Below are 25,051 nucleotides of genomic sequence, written 5' to 3' on the forward strand. Positions count from 1 at the left end.
GGAGCCACATTCAATTCTAGTATCACACTCTTCAAAGCTTACTGGTAGAAACACATTTTCCACTATTAAGGCAAACAGCTGCAATCAGTCATGTCATTTCAGTTTGGAAACATCACACTGGCTGTTTTCCTGGATGTGGTGAACTAGGAAACTTCCTTCATATATTTGTGACCAGCAATCTGGTCACAATTCATAAAGACAATGCAAGACTTTACCACTGTTTGGCTGGGCTGCAACAAAACACTGTTAAGCTGGGCTTGAAGTCTCTTGTTTTTTCAAGTTCACTACAGTTTGAAGAGCAAGCTTCAGCCCCCCTTTCTGCTCAGCACTGAGCAAGGGTGTCAGACCAGCCTCCTGCCCCTGCAATGGCTGTCACAGAACTGAGCATCAACACAAGGAGCTATTGATCCTGGTCCAAGGGTCACCATAAACTGAGACTGAAGAGCAATATACAAATTCCAATTCTCAAAAGTAACAGAAATGTTCAGTGTGAGTACAGATATGTGTGACAGGCACATTACCTAAGTGGGAATGAAAGCAAGGAAGCCAACTTATGAATAAAGAGACACTGAGTTATGAAACAGCTTTAAGAAGTATGAATGTAACTGCAGAAAATTGGCTGTTTCAAGCAACAGCACAGTCAGCATCCTTCATACTGAAAGAGCTAGATACAAGTTTTCTGCTGACCTAGCAAAGACGCAACTGGGTGCCCTGGGAGCATTTACTGTCAAAAAAGTACAGGATATCTGGAAAAAAATAAATAAAAATGCAACTGATTACGTAAGTGGAGGCATATGTCTTTCACGAATCTTCCTACTCCTTAGGAAGAGACAAAGCTGTTTTGTTACCTCTGTTTTTCCACAAAGTACCACGACACCACAAACAGTGAGAAGACACCAGTCTGATGTAAAGAATGACCTGAAAGCTCTCAGCAGGTTCTTTTAGTCCTTCTCCTTGGGATTAGCGAATTCCAAAACACTGAGAGCAAACTTATTTTAGTATCTCATCAAAACAATAATAACTAATGCTGGCCATTGCTGTTTCCACAGTTTCAAAAGCCTTTTCCAAGAAAAGGGATTTCAGATCCACTAAATGTGTTGCTCCTGATTTAATCTTTTTTAGCTTGTACAGCTGTTGTCTCCTTCAGAACATTTTAAGGCAGATAACTACCTAAAATTACTGACCTACAAGCAAAAAATAAAAATGCAGTTACACGGCTCAGTGTTTAAGAAATTCATGTAGGCTCCTCTATGCTTGTGAAAAGGTCTGGAGAACTTGGAGAACCTGGAAAACCTTCAAAAGTTTGATTTTTCCTTTCAGCAAATAAACTTCATGCAGCTGCAACAATGGGCTGATCACAAGCAGGGTTATAAAATATCCTCTGTTGAAGTGGTGGAACCTACATCCTTGGAGATGCTCAAGTTGGGTGGGGGTCTGAGCACCGTGATCAAACTGTAGGTGTCCCTGTTCATTGCAGAGGAGTTGGACCAGATGACCTTTAAAGGTCTCCGCCAATTCAGATGATTCTGTGATTCTATGATACAATATAAAGGCTGAACTGACCAAAAAGCAGGAAGATATGTTCAGCCAAGCAGAGGCTGGACTACTGAAAAAATTCACATGGAACCATTACTTTTTTTTGTCAACATAATTGTATAGATCTATGCAGGATAATGAAAGAACAAGTTTCATTGAACCTGAGTTTCTTCCGGCACCCGATGTTTAAAAGGATATTAAAAAATTCATATTCATAACTCAGCTGTAAAATCAGTTTTCTGGGGCCTGGGAATCAGCCCCTGACCCACGGGTGAGGCTGCAGATATCCCAGCCGCAGTGCCATTCCTTTATGCTAGCTATACACAGCACCAAACTATCCTTTTCACTACAAGATGACAGAAGTTGAAGAAGCACAAGCAAATTTTCTCCTGATCAAAAGGAGAATGTCAAAAAAGTCATGGCTGTTATGGCAGCAGCCACTTATCCTATGGGACAAAAACAGTATTAATGATGAAATTATACAGTCATGCAGTTCTGTCTGCAGAGTTCCTGTGCTGTGGAGATATTCCTCAGTTTCATAAAAGTTCCATGATGTTCCAGGATAGTTTCTTATTGAAAAAGTCATGAAAAGGTAAGGAAAGTGTGTGGAGGTAAATAGCAAACAGACAAACAAACAAAAAGGTACAAGAATTGATACTGGCAATGGCATGCTCTTGAAGTGAGATTAAATAGAGTGGTTTTTATATGGAAATGTGGAAGTCAACAGAGGCTTCCAACAGCAAGAAAAACACTGTTACAGAAATAAGCTCAGGCAGTGATCTCCATTCAAGGCTGTTTGGCTTGGTATATGGACTGCATAGGAGAAAGAAACATGCTCCTAAAGGCCTTTTTTAGGAAGGAGTAGAATTGATAAGGGTGAAAGCCATGTCTTCTCAGAACAGAAAGATGTACAAAAAAAAACCAAAAAACATTATTCATGATCCACCTAAATCCTATGATAGAAAATAAGTAGTAGCCTCTTGTTTCTGTCCTCTAAACTGGGGCACTTTTCGCCATAACCTGTAACAGCTTGATAGTTAAACGGACAAATAAATAAAATGTACAAGCTGAAAATGCACAGAGGCTTGTGGTTCTTTGTCATGTCACTTGTAACTGCATTATACACATAAAGTATGGAGAAAAAATGAGATTTTGGAGTTGACAGTTTTGCTTTCATTTCCTAGTTTGTTGCCTTTGGGATCGTATTTATTGTTTGTGAAAACCTGCAACTACCTGTCCCACTTTATAAAAATCTAAACAAAGCAGGAAGGATATTTTCTCTTACATATATATTTACCTTACCAAGCATTGATATATGAACCTATCCAAGAAATCACTCTCAGGGTGATCTTTATACAATTCAGAAGTCTTGGGGTAATATCTTCCTTTATTCTTGGGAATTATTGAAGAAACATTTTAATAAAGAAGCATTGGTAGACAAAAGAAATATATAATGGTCTCTTAAAACTCTCCATAGAGACCCATGTCCTTTGCACATGGAGGGCAGTCAATTTTCTGGCTTAGCAGCTCAGATTGGTGAATGATCAGAATTAATAAATGTGTAAGTAAGACAAATTGCTCTGAAATATTTTTAGAGCTAAACTTAACTAGTGTAGAGTCATCCCTGAATATCAATTTTACAGAACTCTTAACAATTTTACAGGGCAAAGAACTATATTTTTAAGAGCTGATGTATCTGTTTTTGCAAGTGGTAAAAATATAACCTCCCAGAATCTTACTAAAAACTTTGACTTATATCACATATACACTGGAGGAGCCGCTAGCTTGTGGTAGAATCCTGTTGGGATATTCCAATATTTTTAAGTAATTTTTTCAGAATATTACTCTGATACAACAACAGGCCTTGTTACAATATAACCCATCTTGGAAAAGAAGATAAAATAAGGTAAAATTATGAGTTCTTTATACTAGATGATACTTTTATATATAGGCTATGATATCTACCATTTTTACTTTGATGCCTAAAGTGGAATTTACTCGATAGCCTGACCTCAGTTCTTATTACAATGGAGACTTACTGCTTAATTAGAAGTGGTTAATATTGAGCCATATTTTCCTCGGGGAAAATTATTGTTTCTAGTCCATAGCAGATGTTCTGGCCTGCTCCCAACCCTTTGCAGATGCAACAACAAATCCCAGATCAGGAAACTGTATAGAGGTTGTTTGATAGGCATATTATACAAGTGAGAAAAAAATAAACATTATGGAGGATGTGGTTCTTTTGTCACTGCTAAATTAGTGTGTTTAATTACAAGGTCCCGGTTCTGTTCACCCTCCCACTAATTCCAGTAGGAAACAATTGTTGAACTGAATAAAACTTCCCTGTCAGAAAGGACATTTCAGACCACTGAGTCCTCTAAAATCTCATGCAAGGCACACTAACGTTTCACTGATATTAAAATAATAAGCAAGGGCAACAAAAGAAAGGCTTTGTTTATGATCATGTCTAGCTTTTCAAGCACAAGTTGATGGCAGAAGGGGAAGTATGTCTGTCTAGGGGACAAAGAACTGGGGACATAGACTGGATCTTTAGGAAATGACACAACATATTGTATTGGCCTTACGTGGATAGTTTTGGTAGTGGAGGGCTGCAGGATTGCCCTCTGTGAGCAGAGCCCCAAAGCTGTTTTACATCAGATTAGAGAGGTGGAAGAAGGTGGGTTGGGGAAAGGTGTTTTTAGTTTGCTTTTAGTTCTCACTGCTGCTTATCTCAACCCAGGAGCCTTTACTTCATCATATTTTCTTCCCCTGTTCCATCAAGGAGTAGGAGTGAGAGAATAGCATGGTGGTGCTGTGCTGCCATCATTGATAAACTCATAGAAAAAGAATCATAGAGTCATAGAATCATTACCATTGGAAAGACAACTAAGATCATTCAGTTCAGCTGTCAACCCATTCCCCACCATGCCCACTAAACCATGTCTTTCAATGCCACATCTCCACATTTCTTGAACACTTCCAGGGACAGTGACTCCACCACTTCACTGGGCAGCCTGTGCCAATGCCTAACACGCACATAGCTATACTCTCAGCATCAGGTCCTCATCTAAAAATTCTCCTTCTGTAGAAATCTGAGATAAGGAGGAGAGAATCCCATGCTCTGCAGCATTTCTATCCCACAGGATGACACTGTTCTGTATCTGTATAACTTCTTGGTTTGAAATGAAAACATTAACTGACCACATTAGAACACGCTCAGAAGCAAGTCTAAGATGACATTTAACAGACGCGCTGGCACTCATGTTATTGACAAGCTACAGAACAAATAACAAATTTATAAATAGAGACTCAGCATGGATATCCAGTGTGGGTAAGACATTTAGCTGCAGCTACTTATAAATAATGTTTTAATAACACAGTGACTTTGCAGTTACCCATTTCTAAACATTATAAAAGCACTTGAAAAGGCAAGTGCATAAAATAATCTCTGCAAATGAAGCATACCTTCCTATTAATGCACAACAAATAAAATTGTCAAAATATTTTCTAAAAATATCCCCATGAAGTCAAGGTCCAGCTTTGTTTTAACAAATATCTAGTTATGGGTGTTACATATTCTTGGGTGCAAAAGGGACATAAAGCAGAAATACATGAACCAAGATGTCACCACTAACATACCCTATAAAAAGACTTCTGTCTTCTTGAAGGAGAACGCAGTGCCAAACAGAATTGGCTAAGGCACAAAATCCACCCACAGAAATAAATTGCATTTGATCAGATAAATGTATGCTGTAGGAGCTAAATCTAGAGAAAAAACTCACATAAAATTGAATGCCTTGAACCTTTTCAATGAAACATTATTGTTGATCATACCTAATGGCTTTTGCATATTAAATATCACTTAATGACATCCGATTTGGCTCTTGGGAGTAAAGGAGTAAACCAAACCATATAATTTGTAGCTTTGGTGCAGCTTTATTCAAGATACACCCAGTTAACAAAAAAAGAAAATAAACCAAAAATCCAGAGAGACTGATTTTTTATATGCACATATAGAAGGGTCTTGCATCTTTAAGTCTTTTAGACAAGCTGCCAGTGTGAAACAGATTAATGGTTTGATAATTGCACTGTGCAGAAGATTTTTAAGTAAGGGTTTTACTGATGGAACTTTTAACAAGCTGACTTAAAGGACAGAGAAGTAATTATGATGTTTATAAAAGCTGAGCACAAGCATAGCAGGCATTCCTGAAAGCAAGCAGGCATAGGAGGATTCATTTTGCATGCTGCATTTGACTGTCTTTGCAAAACGAGCTATGAAACCTAAGAAATGCATAGAACAAGAGGAATTAAATGGGAAGCTGGAATCTTTGGAGACTGTCTTGAAGCGATGAAATCACACTAAGCTGAATGGAGATTGTGTGCGTGAAATCAGTGTGCAATGATCAAACTTGCAGAGAAATTGCAAATGATTCTCGTTCAGTAAGCTGAAAATGTCTGCACCATATGCCCTATAAGAACAGTCTTTCCATGCCACGGTACAGGGACAAGCAGACCTTCACCTGCCAGATTTATATGTAAGACTGACAGCCAACTGTTTTTCTCCTTTACCTCAATTTTCCTCCTGAATAAAGGTCAAAATACTGCTGACCAGAAATATGAAGCAGTGGACATCAAGCTAACAAGAACAGAAGTTAAAACAAGGCTAAATTTATGACTTATAATGAGCCTCTGGAGCTGGGCACACGCCTCTGGCTTCAAGCACTGTTGTCACAGAGCAATTCAATTTTTGTTTTACCAGATGGATACCTCCATCTAGGTACTTTTATGTTCTCCATTATTGCATTTCCAGAGCATCTCGGTTTTAATTGCATCTATCTACACAGTTTTTAAGGGAGAGGCATCCTTTATCCAGAGACTGTTCAACACAATGCAGTGTTCTGAAAGGGAAGAAGTCTTTTTCCAAGGCAATTGACCATTTGCTAAGCAGATGAACCAAGCTCAGCCCTGTACACCCCTTCTCAGACACCAGGAACCAGCTGATCTTAGCTGCACAGTTGCAAAGCTCTGACAGCAGAAGCAAGCACCGTTCCCCAGCCTTGTCTGTAAGTGGGTAGGGTGAAAGCACTCTTTTGATAAGTGGAAGACCTCAGCTTAAACCATATCCAGCTGAATCACTATCTTAAATTTCCTAGGGGAAAAAATAAATCAGCCCTTTCACCAATGGGGACAGTTTAAGAGCCCTCATTTCAAGAACACACTTTCAAGCTGTGAAAACTGGTCATACAGCTCTGGTACAATGAAGTAATGAGGCTCTTTGGCAGCAATCAAACTGCAAACAAATCCTGTCTTCATGATTTCCAGCAGCAGATTGGGCACATCCCCAATCAGCATGCTAGCTGCGGTGAATACTGTGCTGAATGTTTATAAAATAAGGTAATGCTGAGTTTCCTCACACTGAATGCTTTCTGTGCTTCTGGTCCAAACAAATTAAGATTAGATTTGCAAAATGGCTAAAACACTATTATAGATGCATGCCCCTTTCTTACTCCTCCCTGAGCATCTGCTCCAGGCTTCTGCTACACGGACAATATAATGTTCACTTGGTTTAAGCCAATGCAGGCATTTTATTACTGTGACTTGAAATGACTCAGCTTAAAAGTGGTAGGGATCCTCAGACCTCTGGGTACACGTTATCTTCTTAGTGTTGGCTCTCCACAACCATCTCCTCAAGGTAGCTACTTGGCATCTGGTTGTTTCCTAAAGACGCGTGTCTGAAGCATATCAATCAGCTCAATGCCTGAGCACTATCAGCATCCACAGACTGCATGTTGCTGGCAAACCTCCTCAATTAGGCAGTCTCAGAACGCACTGTCTGCTATGTGCCATCAACCCTTGAGCTGAATGCAGCATCCTGCTTGTTCTAGTATTCCCCCAAAAAAGTGTAAGAGAAAACAAAGCTCCTGTAGTAGTGCCCTATACACTATGCGTTTGAATCAGGTATCTATTTTCTGTTATGCTTTATGCATAACAGAATAATCATGGTAGTGAAGGGATGAGAGAAAAACAGGAAGAAGGGATTTGAATCTATTGCTCTTCAATACTGATGATGGGGCACCTGCTGAGGATGGAGGATTCCACCCTTGGATATGCCCAGGAAAATATAATAAACAATACATAAATACTAATCAGAACAAAAAACAAAGAAAAGTCTCTCTACAGCAAATCCAGTTAACCTTGAAGCAGTAGAGTCACATGTCAGTATTATGTCCCAATAAAGACTGGATTATTCCACATCAGCTGGAAACACTGCAACAAGAAAGAGCAAAATCATATCTGCTGGTGCAATGCTTAGTGAACTGTCTTGGATAGCAAAAGCATCGTTACTCACACTTCTCTGGCTAAGAAGGGAATATGGATTTCCCACATCCTTGGAGAAGACTCCAAGTAAATAACTTCTTTGTAAGGAAAGTTTTATCAGCAGTGCTTTTACATGCTGCAAAATAAGTCTTTCAGGACAGGAGGGAATAAATTACCTGGAAAAGTTATGGTTTTTCCATAATGGGAGGTTTTAAAGAACAAGCAAGACAAAAATTTTAGGAACTGTTCAATTACAGTTGATCTGTCTTACATCAAAAGAATGGACAGCATGATTTTTTAGGGCTTCTTCAGACCTATATTCTGGAGTTCTGATACCACAGATAACTTCTTGGACTTTTCTATTTATTACTTGGCATGGAACATGTAAGAGCCTTAAAAAGTGGAGCCCAGTAAACAATTTATTGAATGGTGAATTTGCCCCAGAACAGTTTCACTGGTTCTAAAGTGGATTTTACCAACTTGGGATTACTGAAGGGAAAACAACAGGAGTAGATTCACACACACACACACACACACACACAAAAAAAAAAAAAAAAAGTCATACATATCCTTCTTCCTTTCTTATTCCCTAGCACCCACCCACTGAAAATATTTTGATCCAGATACATTACAATATATATTCAATCTCTGTACTGGGTGAAATGCAAAAAATAATATGATGGTAGGAAATATTGCATCTAGAAACTCCGATGCCATCTATCATTCTTATATAAAACAAAGAACTTAGTAGTAAAGTGTGAATCAAAGGTGTTGTTTAAATACACATCAGAACATTTAATGATTTCATGAGGGACAGCTGCTCCTTCTGGGTCAATACCTGAACAGTACAGAGTTTAACAGGAACAGGCATATGAAGAAAGCGGTGAGAACAAAAAAGCAGTAGTAATTAACACTGGATCCCAGCATGGTTTGGTAGAGCACTAAAAACAGTTGCACATTGTGGTATCATTCATATTAACCTGGGTGTAACTGATTCTGGCATATATGGCAACCTAAAAAATTTCCCTGAATTCACAATATGCTTTTTCAAAATCACTGTCCCAGAGTCAGGGACATGTCTGTCTTCTGAGGCACCCTCTGAGAATGACAGGAGTTAATAGGATGGATTGTGGCTCTTTCATTAACTGACAAAGATCCAGACTCTATAAGCTGTAAGGTCAAGCATCAGTTTAATGAAGGCCACTAGAGTGAGCATAGGTGACAGGAGAGAAGGTTTAGAGACTGGCCATCTCTGTGAAGCCAAGGGAAATCTGCACAGTGTAGCAAACATCAAATCTAAAAAGTTTTCTATTAGCTAAAAGTCAACATATGGGAAAAGTAAATATATCAACACAAAGGAGGGATCACCTGGACAGTGAAAGCTGGTTGCTTTTTTTGACTTACAATTAAAACTGGAACATAAATACAGGGGAAAAAATGTACCAGTTTGAATAGAAAATTAACAAGGAAGGTTTCAGTAAAAAGTAAGGCACGAAAAGAGCCTGGCCTCTGGACTGAATGAATGTTATTTGGAATTTACTGCATAGGAACATTGCATAAAATAAGGGTGTTTTTTTTATCATAGAAGCATGGAATCATAGAATGGCCTGGGTTGAAAATGGACTTAAAATTCATCCAGTTTCAACCACACTGCCACAGGTAGGGTCACCAACCACTAGACCAAGCTGCCCAGAGTCTCTCATCCAGCCTGTATCATGTTTGGGGCATTTAGAGGACAGCAAATAGGAAAGTACAAAACCATCCATTTGCATAAGGAACTGACCACGAATAAGAATTTATGTCATAAATTATCCAGCTACATTTTCATAGGGAAATTCTCATGGAAAACGACATACTGTCTGGGATTAGTACAGCAGCCATATTCAGCATGTGCTAATCAGTTCTGATTTGAAACTGCTCATAGTATGCTGTCCTCTGAAAAGGAAAAAACAAAAGCCTACACTTGTAGTCTGTTTTGACCACAACTAATTACTTAAAGCGTATATAGGTATGCTTTTCAAAGGGAGTGAATTCTTCAGGCTCTCACTACACAGTTTACAGGCAGACTAAAAATTAAGAAATGAAGGTACCCTGAACACTGACTGCCAGCCTCCTAGATTGAAACGGTTGTTCTAGTTTCAAAACAACAGTTTTCTATTGTTTGAAGGAACTGAGCTTATTTAGCTTGGAGGAGGCTCTGGGGAGACCTCATTGTGGCCTTCTAATATTTGAAGGGAGCATATAAACAGGAGTAGGAATGGCTGTTTACAAGGGTGGATGGTTTTAAACTAAGACAGGGGAGGTTTAGGTTAGATATTAGGAGGAATTTTTTCACCCAGAAGGTGGTGATGCACTGGAACAAGTTGGCCAGGGAGGTTGTGGATGCCCCATCCCTGGAGGCACTGAAGACCAGGCTGGATGTTGATTTGATCTGCCAGGCAGGGGGGTTGGAACTTCATGATCCTTGAGGTCCCTTCCAACCCGGGTCATTCTGTGATTCTGTGTGATGAGGCTCTGGGCAGCCTGGTTTGATGGCTGCATATAGCAGGGGGTTGAAACTGGATGATCATTGTGGTCCTTTTCAACCCGCGTAATTCTATGATTCTATGATTCTATGATTCAATGATTCTATGATTCTATGATTCTATGATCATTTTCATTGTTAGCAAAGTTTAGAGTTAGTCCAATATATTCCTTTAATATCAGAACAGGATTTGGAGCTTAAATTCCTTTGGATAAAAGCAAGAACTCACCCCTTAGACAGCAGTGAAGCTGTGGAAGGTGGGTTCAGTGTCAAGCCCTTTGACTGAAATAAAAAGAGAGTATATTTTCCACAGTCTTTTTCAGATACTTCAAGAGATGACGTGCTGAAATACCAGAGCAACTTTATAAAATGTGCAGCTTTGTGAGGGAAAAGAAAGGCGGAGACCATCCATCTAGTAGTGTCTTCAGACTGACTGTGTTAAATCATTCATGGGATATAACCTACATTAATGTTAAGACTCATTTGTTCTAATTTCACTCAAAATCTGAATGCTTGCTCTCATTAACTATGAAAGCTTCTCTAGCTAACTAATTTTTACAATACATTTCTTCATTTCTTCAGAGAATTTTGTTCTAGTTCCCTGCAATTATGATTTGTCTTTTTAAAGAGTTACGTATAATGTGTCATGTATAATTACATTTTTTTTTCCTGAGTTTTACATTTTTTTTTTAATGAGGTAAACTCTTTTAAATAAATAGTGATACTTTTGGAAAGTGTTGTGGACAACTACTAAAATTCTTCTCCCTACCAAAAATGGGATTATTTATGAATTTCCCTTATCTTTTATTCTGGTGTGGAGGTTTTGCTGTTCATGACCGCTCTTATTTTTGTCTTGCTATTTAAGAACAAAATAATCTATTGGTTTGTTTTCCATTGTTGGGGTTTTTTTTTGGCAGGTTGAGGAGGGTTGTTTGTTATTTGAAGATAAAGATTGGTTGTTGAGGTACAAACATGTGACTAGACAATTAATTCAGATTGCTAATTCAGTTAATAATCTTGAATTAGGCAGAGGCAGATTAGAGCCAGCGGTGATGAGGAGGTCCCTGCCTGTGACGTGGAGGTTGGAACCACCTTGAGGTCTCTTCCAACCCAAGCCATTTTATGATTCTAAGAAAGATTTTGGATCCTTTCATTGGCTACAGAAGAAAATCGAAGTTGTATAACCAGCTTCTACGTGTCTATTTCTCATACATAAGTGATTTTGGCTGACAATTATGCTCACTTGAGCCACACAAAAGTACAGCCCAGTGTCAGTCACAAACACGAAAAGTCCTATTATAATTTCTACACAGGGTATAATCACTAGAGTGTTAATAACATCACCTGTAAGTTGCAAGTAATGGAGATATATTCTCTTTTGAGGGCAATCACACATACCAAGTATCATGTAAAATACACCAAGGATGAGAAAAGGTTTTTTCTTCTCCTTTGACAGATGGCACTTGGAAGGATGAAGGACATACTCAGAATCAGAAAGATAACACAATACATCTTCTATATCTTCAACTAATTCGTTAATTAAGGCCCCTCTTTCAATCTTAAGTCATTGCATGGTATTAGTCAGGCTAACACATTATACATATTTTCATTCTTTATCTGCCTAGTTACCTCTTTGCTTTTCTGAAGATTTTCATGGCCTGTAGCAGGAGATGTTGTCTTCTCCCATTTTTCTGCAACTTCATTTGCTTCTTCTATCTTTTGCTCACAGCTTTTCTGGGAATTTAGCAGTGTCACTTCATAAAATTCTTGAATATCTGTTTGTAAAGAGAAAAAGTAAAAGACATTATTTGATATGTCAGCAATGAATCCCTGGTGTTTATCTCTGGCTGATGCATATTTACATGTTTTCTGAAGATACATCCTAATGATAAACACATATAGCACTTCTAGCAGAGAGAACCACAAATTTGGTTTCTAAAATGTCAATGAGATCTCTAGGGCACATTCTCATTTTTTAAAGAGGCTCTTTAAAACCATTTCAAAGTAAAGGAATAATAATTATCAGGAAAGATTCAAGAAACTTACTATATGTATGACCAAACTAAACAGGTAGAACAGACCATAACAGAGGTGTAAATAAGTCACTGATCATTTTGATGAGTAAACTAGAAATTTGCAGGGGTAAAATACTGTAATAGAAATTCATCAGATACCTGCCCCAGACATCTGGCCCAGCTACAGGTGCAATTGGGATTTTTTGATTAAATGGGATACAGAACTTTGTGGGCTAATCACTTCAATTGCTTCACTTCAGAAGTGGCTTAATGCTGGTTTTCAGTCAAAAGTAAGAAATCAGGTCTTTATATCCTGTTCACATGTTTCAGGGAGAAAGATTACATTTACTTTATACTCTGGAACTTCTAAGGGAGGAGTGTCTTTAAAAAATACTATGCTTTTATTAAGTATCTCCCTCCAATGTCTGCTACCTAAGGTGTAAAGAATGTAGGGAGGCATAATTCTCGAGAGGCAATTGTCAGGGAAAGCAGAGGAGACAGAAACCATTCTGGTCTTTGGTAAAGAAAATTATTTCCAATAATTTATATTTCATATTTCTATATGTTATATTTCATATTTAATTTCACCATTTAACTTAGGAGCCACTTACAAATTAAAAAGCTATGGGACAGCTGCAATGAGTGTGGGAGTTCCTCTGTTCTTGCTGAGAGGCCTTCTTACCATCACTTTGAATTTGTAAACCGATGCAATACGTTTCATTTCCAGCTCAATTTGTATTGTTGTTGTACTGAATGTAAAACACACCCAACTAATACACAATTATCTCTATAGGAGTACTTTGCAGAAAAAACTAGAAATTGCCGTCTGGTAGTGCTATTCTTGTGGCTCAGTCATTGTTATCAGTGTATTAATTGGATTGATGGTAGCCAGTTAAGGAACAGCAGAACAGGGTTTTCATACGGACATTAAAGACTATCTTGACCAAACATCCATTAAAACTATTGTGAGCCATACTTACAAATGTATGCATGTGTGCAAAATAAATATAAAAAGCTCTCTGTTAATAAAAGTCCTTATCTATTCCAAGGAAGTTGTTGGCTTTTTCTACTGGAAAACTTATCATTGGTGTGCAGAAAGAGTATTTCAAGAGTGCTTAGGCAGTTACAGAAGAAAGCACAAAGGATTCACTTAGTTGGTTGCTTTTAAATTCCATAAGCTACAATTGCCGTTTCTATTGAACAGGAGTAGTCAGTGACTTGCAGTCAACCAAAGTAAGCATAAAATAGGATCTGCAATTTGCTCTGAGTAAAATCTGCTCTACCAAGTGATCTCCATTATGTCAGAGATACAGTCAGCCTTTAGGAGGGAAAAGCAGATGAAAACTACTGAAGATGAAGAAAGAGATGTAACAGAAATGATGGGATCAAGCAGGCATAGAATTGAGTTTGGAGCAAAGGTTTTAAAAGATAGGAGTGTGGTAACTGCAATATACAATGATCAAAAAACAGTCTATCTCATGGTGAGAACTTACAGAAAGATAATTCAACAAAGAGAGTAAAGAATTACACAGCTCAAATCTCTGTCAAGTATTTATTGGCACCATTTTCTCTCCCTTCTGTAAAAACAAGTTCAGGTTTCATTTAGAAATGGCAATATTACTAATGGCGAACTGAGTAAGAACAAAACATCTCCCTTGTTTTGGTACCAGAGGAGCAATTCTACCCTCTCTATTACTCCAAACATTTTGTCAAGCAGCAAATTCATGTTTGTTTGAAGTGTCTGTGAGTCTCATTCGTTCATTTAGTTCTTAAGTGTTGACTTACTTTATTTAATAAACATTTCTTACTGTATCCTTAATTTTGCCCAAATGTTTTGTCAGTTTTGCTGCATAAATATAAATTGCTCAGAAAATAATAATAATAATAATAATTGCATATTCTAATATGAAGTAATCCAAAAGTTACTGTGATATATTTTATTTTGGATAATATGATCCCTTGAAAGCTGGAAAACAAATTTTATCCACATCCACATCAGCATAAGAACACATATAAGTATCACTGTATAATTGTCCATGGACAAGTATAGAGTACATCAGTATGTCTGTGCTCTGCAGCTAAATTCCAATGACACCCTCCTCCTTCTCTAACATTCCCATGTAAGAAAAAGCAAGATCTAACCCTTATAAGATATTCAAAGGAGCACGTTACTGCAGTTTAAAAAAATACATATTAATCACTTAGGCTCAAATTTGAGTTGTGCTTACTCTTAACTCACATTTTTAAATTTAAATGACAATAATTTGGAGAAGATTAATAATTGGAGAAGACACAATGACCTACCCAAATACAAGAGTGACCTTTCTTTCATCCAGCAGCTACACAGAAAGAAATACATGTGATCAGACAAAGCTGACAGGCTGCCTAACCTGGACCAGTGATGGGTTCAGCAACCCTAAGACTATCATTCTAGTGCAGTTTCTGTTCCAATTTATATGCATCACAGGATCCATTCATTATAGCAAAAAGTTACAATTCTTGCAGCAATGAGACTAAACAATATAGAAAAGGCAAAAATTTTGAATAGCCTAAACTAATTTCTGTCTTCTGTGGCTGGTCTTCACCAGCATTCTAATGAGAAAAAAAAAAAAAAAAAAAGATAAAGCAATACAATTCCTCATTCATCTCTAAGCACTTCGGCACCAGAAAGATAGAAGTAAATTGAAGGAAATTCAGACAAAGACAGATGATTAAAGGTCTGAAGAAGACCAACTTTTAGAGAAAGATTAAAGAAAGAGAATAATAATAATAGCACACACTTTTCTATTTCCACTCATTTCAAAGCAAAACAAACATTAAGGACTGTATAACACTGCCTGATAAAATTGCTCAAGGACTCAAAGAGAGGAAACCCAGCAGGGTTGACCTGTGGGGGCCCATAAATGAGAACAAGTGCATCGACCACTTAGTGATCAATAATCTACTTGCAGTGTCTTCAGAATCACCAGAGGATCCAAAACTGTGCTATTTCTTTATTATAAAAAGTCCTTTTTGCAGAAGCAAGGAAGATTAGGTGCAGCTGCCTGATCAGATATATTATTATGTTATTATTAATCCATAACTATATACCAGAGGGTTGTGCTACCATCCAGGGGGACATCAGTAGGCTGGAGAAATGGGCTGATAATAATCTCATGAAGTTCAGTGAGGGAAAGTGGAGGAATTAAGTTTCAGTCTCATTAAGCTTTTTCCGGTGTTGCCTAGTGCTGGGACAGGAGTCATTGGGCACAAACTGGAACACAGGAGGTTCCCTCTGAACACCAGGAAACACTTCTGTGCTGTGTGAGTGACTGAGAACTGACATGGGTTGCCCAGAGAGGTTCAAGAGCCTCCTCTCTGGAGATCTCCAAAAACTGCCTGGACGTGGTGCTGTGCACTCTGATCTGTGTGTCCCATTTGGAGCAGGGGTAGGATACGATGGACTCAGAGCCTCCTTCCAACTTCAGCCATTCTGTGATTCTCTGAAATCTGCAATGATGATGCAATCTGATGTGCTAGAAATGGGGTAGGAACTGGTTAATCTGAAAATCTCCATTTTTGAGACTCATTACTCTAAGTTTAAAAGCAGGAGGTGTTCAGGATTTGCTCCTACTCATGTCTTGGCACCCTCTCTACAACTGACACATCTTCAGCTGTGTAACTCAGCATAACCCAACCGGTAGCACCAAGGCTGTATCAGTTATATAAGGGGATGTTGGCATCTGTATGATTTTCACCTGTGGAGAGACACACTGGCAGATATCAGTGCTTTTGTGTACATTCAGAAAATTTAGACATTAAGGCAGATGCATTCCAGAGCACTGAGCAGTCGGGATTACCACAGTACATTTTCACACCAGCTGATCTGTAGCTGCACTTTCCACATATCTAATTTATGGAGAGTTAACACAGGAGAACCTCGAAAGATAAGTTTTTCTAAAGTTATATGTTTTAAAATGCAGAGATGCCTAACATGAGGTGGCACAGGTCTACAGGACAGCTGTATAGAGAGAGTAAATTTGCAAGGTGCCAAATTCATTCAGGGTTCTGAAGATGGGATGTAAAGAACATCACAGCAGGAAAAGGGAGAATAATCTCTAGTATCACTTTTGCATTTACAAAAAAAAAAAAGAGGGGAGGAAGAGGAAAGACTTTATCCAGTAACTAACAAGATGATGCCAGGCTTTCTGGCACCATCTATATTTCATAGAACACAAACAATTAAGCCTAAAAGGATAATCTTGTACATCACTTAGCCTTTAGTTGTACTGCATGTGTCAGCAAATTCTGCTTCCCCAGTGACTTGACAGTACATGTGATCACTTGTAACAGAGCAGTTCAAACTATTCCATGCACCACATGTTAGCCAAAGTCCACTGAACTTACATACACCTATCCGCCACAGCACATTTTGTCCTTTGACCTCCAGAAAGAAAATGTTCCAAAGCTGTTACCTTCATCTGTTTAATGAGGAGGAGTTTCCTTTTGACATCTTGCTACCCACCCTTCTTCACTCTGTGTAAATGTTGTCCTGAGACCATGTAGAAATGGCACCAGTGTTATATGTAGCTGTTGTCTGTGGCTTCTGCAGATGGCTGTACATTTTTGCAATTAACTGTAGCATCATTAACAATGTAGAATCCCATTACCCAAGAAACAAGTTCTTTCTGCATCATATTCCTATGGATACTGATTGGGCATTGGAACTAAATTTCTGAAAGACAAAAGGTAAAGGGCTTTTTTTTTCCTTCTCCTTCTGGAGGTCCTTAGTCCTGAAATTCATTTTCCCTAAGTTATGCCAGTGCCCTGACTTGCTCTGCAGTATAACTCCCATCTGTTTTTTCCAGGGCATTCAGGGACAAGCTGGAATGGGGATCTAAGGCAACATGCAAACACAAGCTGCCTCCTTCCCAGGAAATATGGGGCAGTCTTTTTTGTAGGATAGTATCTGATATATATCTTTTAATGTTGTGTAACCCAGCACAAGTGGCAAGTGTCTGGAAGAACTCTGCAAATCAAAATAAAGTCAATTGTTACAGGATCTTGTTGCACGTCCTTTTTTTTAACTAAGGGAACATTACTGCATACAGCTAAACGGCATCATTTATATCCCGGGGAGCAGATTATGCTGGGTCAGCTTCAGCCATCTGGTCTGAATTATTAGGTAGGAGTAAGGAGAATTGTGCAGGATGCTGCTGGTAGAAGTAGCAGGGAGAGGATCAGAGATCATACCAACCTGCCAGTAAAGGGCTTTAAAGATCCTGCCCATGGAATCAGTCCAAGGAGAAGTTAAATGACACACTTCACTAAACACACTATGTTTTATAGCTTTTCCAAGCAAAAAATAAAATAAAATAAATCCATAACAAGTTAAATAACATTCATCGGATAGAGAAAATAAGAAGCAAGAGAAGAGGGGGAAAAAAATACACCTTGAAATTGGATGATTTTTCAACTAAAGTAGGGCTATGTCATGTATGCTCTGGGAAACATGGCAGATCTCCAGTTATCAACCTGGTGCATAGCTTTACAGTCATGGTGAGTCCAAACCTGCCTCCATTAGCATCCTTTGGTGCAGCAGTAGTGAAAAATTCCTTTCCTAATTCAGCAGTATCTCATCCTCGAGTTTGCATATATATTTCTCTTTGGTCTGCGCTAATATAGGTGGTGTGAGATTCAGCGATAAAGGAAAAACTCAAAGCTTGCTATTTGCGATTGGCAGAGGTAGCACCAAGATATAACAAGTCAAAATGAAATGTAGGTACCCTGAGACAAGGTTTTCAGGCATAAGCTTTCGGTGCATGAGAAAATAGATGCCAACACAACAGCAAGATTTGCTGCAGGAGAGAACAGGTCATATTCCACACAAGCAGTGAAACACTGCAGTGCAAGCCAGGGGAACAGTCTTCTGTCAGATGCCTGCAGTTGACAAATGATCCTAAATCTATTAAAAGCAGAATAGTCTGGGAGAACATGTACCAAAGTGGGCAGGAGGAAATATAATTTCTGTCATTATCCTGTCCTGGTTGCTGGTCTTGAGCAAATCCCAAACATTTGGCACAGATGGCCTTATAAAATCCTTTCCTTTACAATGACCCTATGATCCTTTGCACATTTAGTTTGTACAGTCTTTAGGGCAGAAACCATTACTAACCAGGTAAGGACCTGAGCAAAATGAGATCCTTTTATCAAAGGTCTGAAACATGCTGTAATAAACTGTTAGTAATTAATAAATTTGGATGTAGGGAAAATATGTTGTGAATTACTTCAAGTATCATTTTTTGGTTTTGTAATATACCCCAAATACAATCAGAGCTTACCCAAAATTCTCAGCTAGGAATATCTGCCTCAAAGGCAGCTGTCCAAGACCCAGTGACAATGAAATATTCAGCACATATCACTGTGCACAGGGAAACAAAATAACTGCTGCAGTCCTTTCTATGTGAGCAATGTTTAGGATAACAAGTGAAAACTAGAAAGTGATTGCTCAGTCAGGAAGTCAGCAGTTAAGCATGTTCAGTGACTGAATGTATTGCTGTAGTCTTGCTTATAAATTCAAACTTCTTATTCATAAACAAGTGTTTCAGTCTGGATTTGCACATTCACCGCTGACAAAAATGTTATATGTGAACATCTGTGGTTGCTAATTGTGTTTTCAGTAGAACAAGAATAGAAACTGTGAGAAAGGTTAATAATGCACAGAAGCAGCTTCAAGAAAGTACAATAGGTTAAATCAGAAATGCGGCGCTCAGCTCTGCTCACTTTGTTTCTGAAGCTCAAGCTGCAGAAAAGATGAGCAGCACACCTCAAATCCTTCAGCAATGGATCATCTTGCTCAGCATAGTGATGGTCAGAGCAGGATTCTGAGTATACTTTCTGCTGTGCACCTATAGATAAAATGAACTGCTCCTGGGTGTTGTTTGTTTGTTTGTTTCCCAACAGAAAACTATGCAAACAGAAAGGACTACAAATATTATAACTGTTTGAAACTGGCAGTTAAGGAAGCATGAAAAAACTGAAGGAAGGTTTCCTGAGATGCAGAATGGAGCTTGTGTCAAACAGCAAAGTTTTCTTTGAAGAAAGGAAGGTTTGTATCAACTTCATTTCTTATAAACTTAATTACAAAGGTCCGTTTCTCTTCAGTGCTGTGCATTGCTCTGCATGCAGCAGTTGGAGGCGGTGGAAGTTATTTATGGACAACAATAACATATACCTCTGGGAAGATGCTTTATTCGGTGTGTTGAGAGCTGAATGCAGAGCCATTACTGAAGAGATTTTGCCTTATTTCTCTGCAGCAGTTAACCGTTATTACTGTGCATTTCTGATCTTCTCTGAGGATCATGAAGCCCCACTGCAGGTCACAGAAGTTATGAACAGATTTTCATCTGAATGGTTCCAACATGCACCTAAACAACTGTAGTAGAGTTATATTATTTACTTGGTTATAGTATTTTTTTCCTGTGTGATTGTGTTTCTTGCTCAGGTGCTTCCAATATGATTACTTTAAATAAATAGATATCATTGAAATCTATCAAAAAATTTACTGTAAAATGCAGTATCAAATATGTAGGTATACTTTCATTCCTGAGGCAGGAGTAACAGAAACAAAAGTCTGATTATATTTTTTATTTATAAAATTTTGGAATTGGTGTTTTGGAATTGGATTGGTGTAAATCCAATTTCTCATAGAACATAGAGGGAAACACTGTATAGAATCACAGAATCCTTAGAGTTTGAAGGAACCTCTGAAGGCCATCTGGTCCAGATCCCCTGCAATGAACAGGGACATTGCAGCTTTATCAGGTGGCCCAGGGCCTGATCCAGCCTCACCCTGAAAGTCTCCAGGGACAGGGCATCATAGAATAGCCTGGGTTAAAAAGGACCACACCTTGCATGTAGATTTGTTAAACCGGGGCCCACTGCTCAAGCCTTTCTAGGTCCCCCAGGATGGCATCCTGTCCCTCTTGTGTGTTCACCATACCCTACAGCTTGGCATCATCAGTAAATTTGCTGAGGGTGCACTCGTCCCCACTGTCAGTGTCACTGATGAAGATATTAAATAGTATCAGTCCCAGCACCGTCCCAGCACTGATGTCCATCTAGGCACAGCCATTGATCACTACTCTCTGGTCTCGATACTGCAGCCAGTTCTTCAATCCATTGAAAAGTCCACCCATCAAATCCATATCTTTCCAATTGGAATAGAAGGCTCTTGTAGGGTATTGTGTCAAAGGCCTTGCTGAAGTCAAGATAGGTGACATCAGTTACTCTTACTCTGTCCATTGATGCAATGACACAATCATAGAATGCCACTAGGTGGGTTTATACCAGTCACAAGAAAAGGCTGCATCATTCTGTAACACTTGCTAAGTCAGATCAGTTTTATATATATACTTTTCTGCTACAGTTGGGAGCAGGTAGGGTTGATGGAAATGGGAGCAAGTAGGGTAGATGGAAGGTTAGTACTGAGGGCAAACATCTGGGGATCTGCGGGCTTCCTAAGTTGGAAGGGGCTCACAAAGACTACCCAAAACCCTGTATCTGAGAGTAAGGTCTAAACACTCCCTGAATTCCTGCAGCTTGGGGCCATGCCCACTGCTCTGGGCAGGCTTTTCCATGCCCACCGCCCTCTGGTGCAGACCCTCACCCCCAGCTGCCTCTCCCCTGATGATGTTCCATGCTGTTCCCTTGGGCCCTGTGAGGAGTTGCAGCTGCCATGGGGCCTGCCCTCCACCTGGTCTGCTCTGGGCTGAGCACACCAGGGGATTTAGCTGAATCTCACACGCTTTCCCTTTTAGACACTTCTCCATCACCATAGCCCTCCTTTGGATAGTAATAGCTATGGTGGGAGCATGGACTTACATCTGTTTATCCACCAACCAGACATGCCAGAACAAAGAGATGTGTTTGTCCATACAGGAGAGCATTCAGACACACAGCTATGCAGTACCAGCACGCGCCACTCCATGGCATAGAGAAAGACTACCATGGCTCCAATGCAGGAGCAGGGTACCTGCACCTTAGCTGTCTAAACTCAAACAGTTTGAAGCATAGCTGATGTTGCAGAGATCTCAAAATTGCGCAGCTACAACTACAGAGAGCAAGTAGTTGCACAGGGATTGTACTTCAGTATATATTACATTTTTTCCAGCTGCTTTCTTTCACCACTTTTCTTTCTCAGTCTCCCCGAAGGCTTCGCTTCTACAAGCTTGCTTGGTTGGAGCAAACAGAAAATGCACTTGTGTAATCAATGTCACCTGTGCTGAGAATAGACTTGAACACAGTGTGTGTCATGATGAACTGATGTCACCTCCCAGCACACGAAATGGCACATGTTCATCTCATGCCTTTCTCCACCTTTTCCCCTTCACCAGTGTCTGTCACTGGGCAGTGTGGAGATCTGAGCACTTTAGCAAATGCTGATGTTCCACAGCTGAAAATTGCAGTGACAGACAATTGTCTTAAGACCCAAGAGTAAGAAATCCAAATCAGACACACATTCCCAAAGCCTAGTGGCAGTGTAAGAGCATTTTTATAAAAACCCTATAGCAATCTGTAAGGAGTTTGCAATAATTGCTCCCTAGAGTTTTTCTTTAATTTACAAAGAGGCATCTTCATGCAGAATCCCTTTCAAACATCACTTTATTCCTCAATGCAAACCTAAGAAAACAGTGTTAAGCCACAATCTCCTTCTCAGTTCCTTTATCTACAAGAGCAACACTTTTTCACTCCACACACCTCTGAGTGGAATCAGGCTTACCTGGTCAGCCCAGTGCCCTGCTTTTTAGTGGTTCATCACTCTCTGTACTAAATAACCAACTTTTATTTTGGTACCAAAGCACACAACCTCAGATTCTCTACTGCATGGTGCCGTACGCCCATCAGGTAATGTGAGAGTCTGTAAGCTGCAGCTAAGTCCTCATTTCTGATGTCAGACATATGTGATGATGGGGCTGGAGTCTCCACCTTCATCTCCCACCCACACTCCCAGTGCAGCTGGTTGCTTGCCCATATGCCAGGACAATCAGGAGCAGTGTCTTGGTTTATGGGCAGCAATGACCCAGGGGACACTGTAATGAACTGGGTAAGCATAGAGCATCACACAAGCTGTAGGGGATGGATGCTGACTATGTAAATGTAGATGCCTGATACTCAAACGGGTTTTTTCTTACTGCCCAGCTATTTTTAATACTGAAGATGACAAGTTAACACTTAAAAGAAAATCTGCAAAAGATAGGATAGTGAAGGAATAAAGTTCCAAACAACTTAAAACCAGCCTATCCCTTTGATATGTGCCTAAAATGCAGAAAAAGCACAAACACGTGAGGAAAAGTGGGTTAATTATATTCCAAGTCACACCACTTCAGCTGTCTCTTTCTTCCCCTTCTTTTTACTAGTGGGAAGTGTAATGTCAGTGGTAAAAACAGGGAAATAAGAACTTCAGGCTGCAGACTCTATTTGCTATTTTTCCACTGACATGCTGTGTGACCTCAGGCAAATCAGTCTCTCTGCACTCCAGCTTAACCTTCCGTAAAGTTGAGATATGAATGCTTTGACTTACCTATAGGCTTACAGTGGGGCATTACACAGTTCAATTAATTAATGTCCGTTTGAATGAATTTCTGCACAAGTTCAAATTATTACGGGTTGCACTTTTATAAACTCTAGCTTACGACCCTTGAACAAATTTGCAATGAAACCTAGTGCAAATCTTATGATTGCTGCTCTGGTTTGATAAATTGTACTTTAAATGAACCCTTTTATTGGAGGAACTGTGACTTTCGTTATCTACACTTAACATTTTCAGTCACTGCACTAATTGGTCTAACCTTGTATTGCAGGTTTCAGTGAACATCAGAAGACTTCATTGGTCATGTTTGAGTTTGTTTTAACTTATACTTTCATGGGTTTATTAACATCCAAGAGAGTTCATGTAAATTCACTGACATTTGCTGGTCTCCATTTGGAAGGAGAAAATTTTGTATCCCTCGTACAAGTCCTAGGAGGTCTAGAATCTATTGTTCTCATTATCTCCATTCTCATGCAGGTGCTTGGTTTATGGACTCATTGCAACTTCTTTTTTAACTTCAGAAATTGATATTCCCACTCAATATGAACTTATGTATTTATTCATGAAATAATTTTGCTTTTTTTTTTTTTTATTATTTTTTTATTTTTTTATTTTTTCCACTGGCTCTTCCAGGGAAGAAGTTCCGTGTAATAGAACCATAGAATTGCTTGAGTTGGAAAGGGCCTCCAAAGGTCATCTAGTCCAACTCCTCTGCAATGAACAGGGACACCTACAGTTAGATCAACTGCTCAGAACTCTGTCCAGGCTGACCTTGAATGTCTACAGAGATGGAACATCCACCACCTCTCTGGGCAACCTGTTCCAATGCTTCACTACCCTGGTGTTGTTTCCTAAGGAGCACCCTTGTCTCCTTAAAACTTACAGTAAACAGTGGGAGAACATGAGGAAATGCTTTACACAAAAATGCTGTTCCTAAATTAGCCCTTGTTTTGTACAACTTTGGTAGTTATCATGGAGATATTAATGTTATGAGCATAATACTGTGAATATTAGCAATGTTTAATTTTACAATATAAATTATTTGTAAAGTTTTACTGCAGCAGTTTTGAAAATGTCTGATGGGAAAACCCAAGGAAGCATAAAGGAATATGCAAAATAAAAGGCATTATGTATACACTAATAACAGCTGTGACCCATAGGTTGTCAATTAGTATGTTGTTTGCTACTATCGTATCACAGAACACAAAGAAAAAAAGCATGTGCAGCTCCAAATAATGGTGGGCTGCAAACAGGGGAACAACCCAGATGAACCTAAAATATACCAGGAGTTCAGAGGCACCATCTTAGAAATGCAAAAGCAAACTGGCTTCAGAGAGGATGCAAAAGCTAACGCTGTCAGCCTCCTGACATTAGAACAGTTGGTGAGTTAAATATAGACTGAAAACTTCAGGGATTCCTATCAATCCTTTCTATGAATTGGGATACATTTTGGAAATAAAGTCTGTTTGTCATATCTGCTGCAAAGGCTGGGCAGGATATCATGGATGTTGACAGCTGTAACAGCCAAAATTAGTTTGCACTCATCCACTAAAGCTCTTTGTGAGAAACCCCAAAAATGTGGAGCAGTTCAGGTCCTACAGAGTGACAAGGACTCAGTGCTGGCTCCCAGGGGTAACACTGCTTTGTACACTTGGACTCACTCTTGATTCATGTTCTGGACATGCCTTCAAATCTATAGTATCAGAGGGCTGAGTTCAGTTCAAGGTTAAGTCACCTAAGCAGAGCTGTCTCTGTGCCCCTGTGTGAGCTAAGTGCCTAAGCACTATGTGGAGTCAGTACCCTGACTTTTTGACGTCCCCACAGATATTGACAGACAGAGTACACACTTCTGGAAATGCAAATAAAGTTTTAAAGTGGGACAATACACTTGCCTAACATGGTGGGCATAGGGTAAACCAGATAGATCTCTCTGGGAGCACAGCCACTTTGGCAGCTCCACCACTTATGTTCACTTGACGTCTATTCATGACAACTTGAGCTGACACACAGTGTGTTTGTCAAAATCTGTGTGCAGTTACAATAATCTGAACCACATCACAATCTAAGTGCTCCTCACATGAAAAGGCA

General features: G+C 39.2%; 1 protein-coding gene across 12 annotated transcripts in view; it reads right to left on the reverse strand.

The window, feature by feature from the left end:
- The window catches only part of DLG2 (discs large MAGUK scaffold protein 2), a 964,547-nt gene that overhangs the window by 838,867 nt on the left and 100,629 nt on the right, over positions 1 to 25,051 (reverse strand). For all 12 annotated transcript variants that reach the window (XM_032442240.1, XM_032442236.1, XM_032442239.1 and 9 more), the window contains exon 4: positions 12,008 to 12,153. In XM_032442240.1, coding sequence (XP_032298131.1) covers positions 12,008 to 12,153 — 146 coding nt within the window. The remainder of the gene's footprint in view (positions 1 to 12,007; positions 12,154 to 25,051) is intronic.

The sequence above is a fragment of the Coturnix japonica genome, chromosome 1 (genome assembly GCF_001577835.2).
Source record: "Coturnix japonica isolate 7356 chromosome 1, Coturnix japonica 2.1, whole genome shotgun sequence".
Lineage (NCBI taxonomy): Eukaryota > Metazoa > Chordata > Aves > Galliformes > Phasianidae > Coturnix > Coturnix japonica.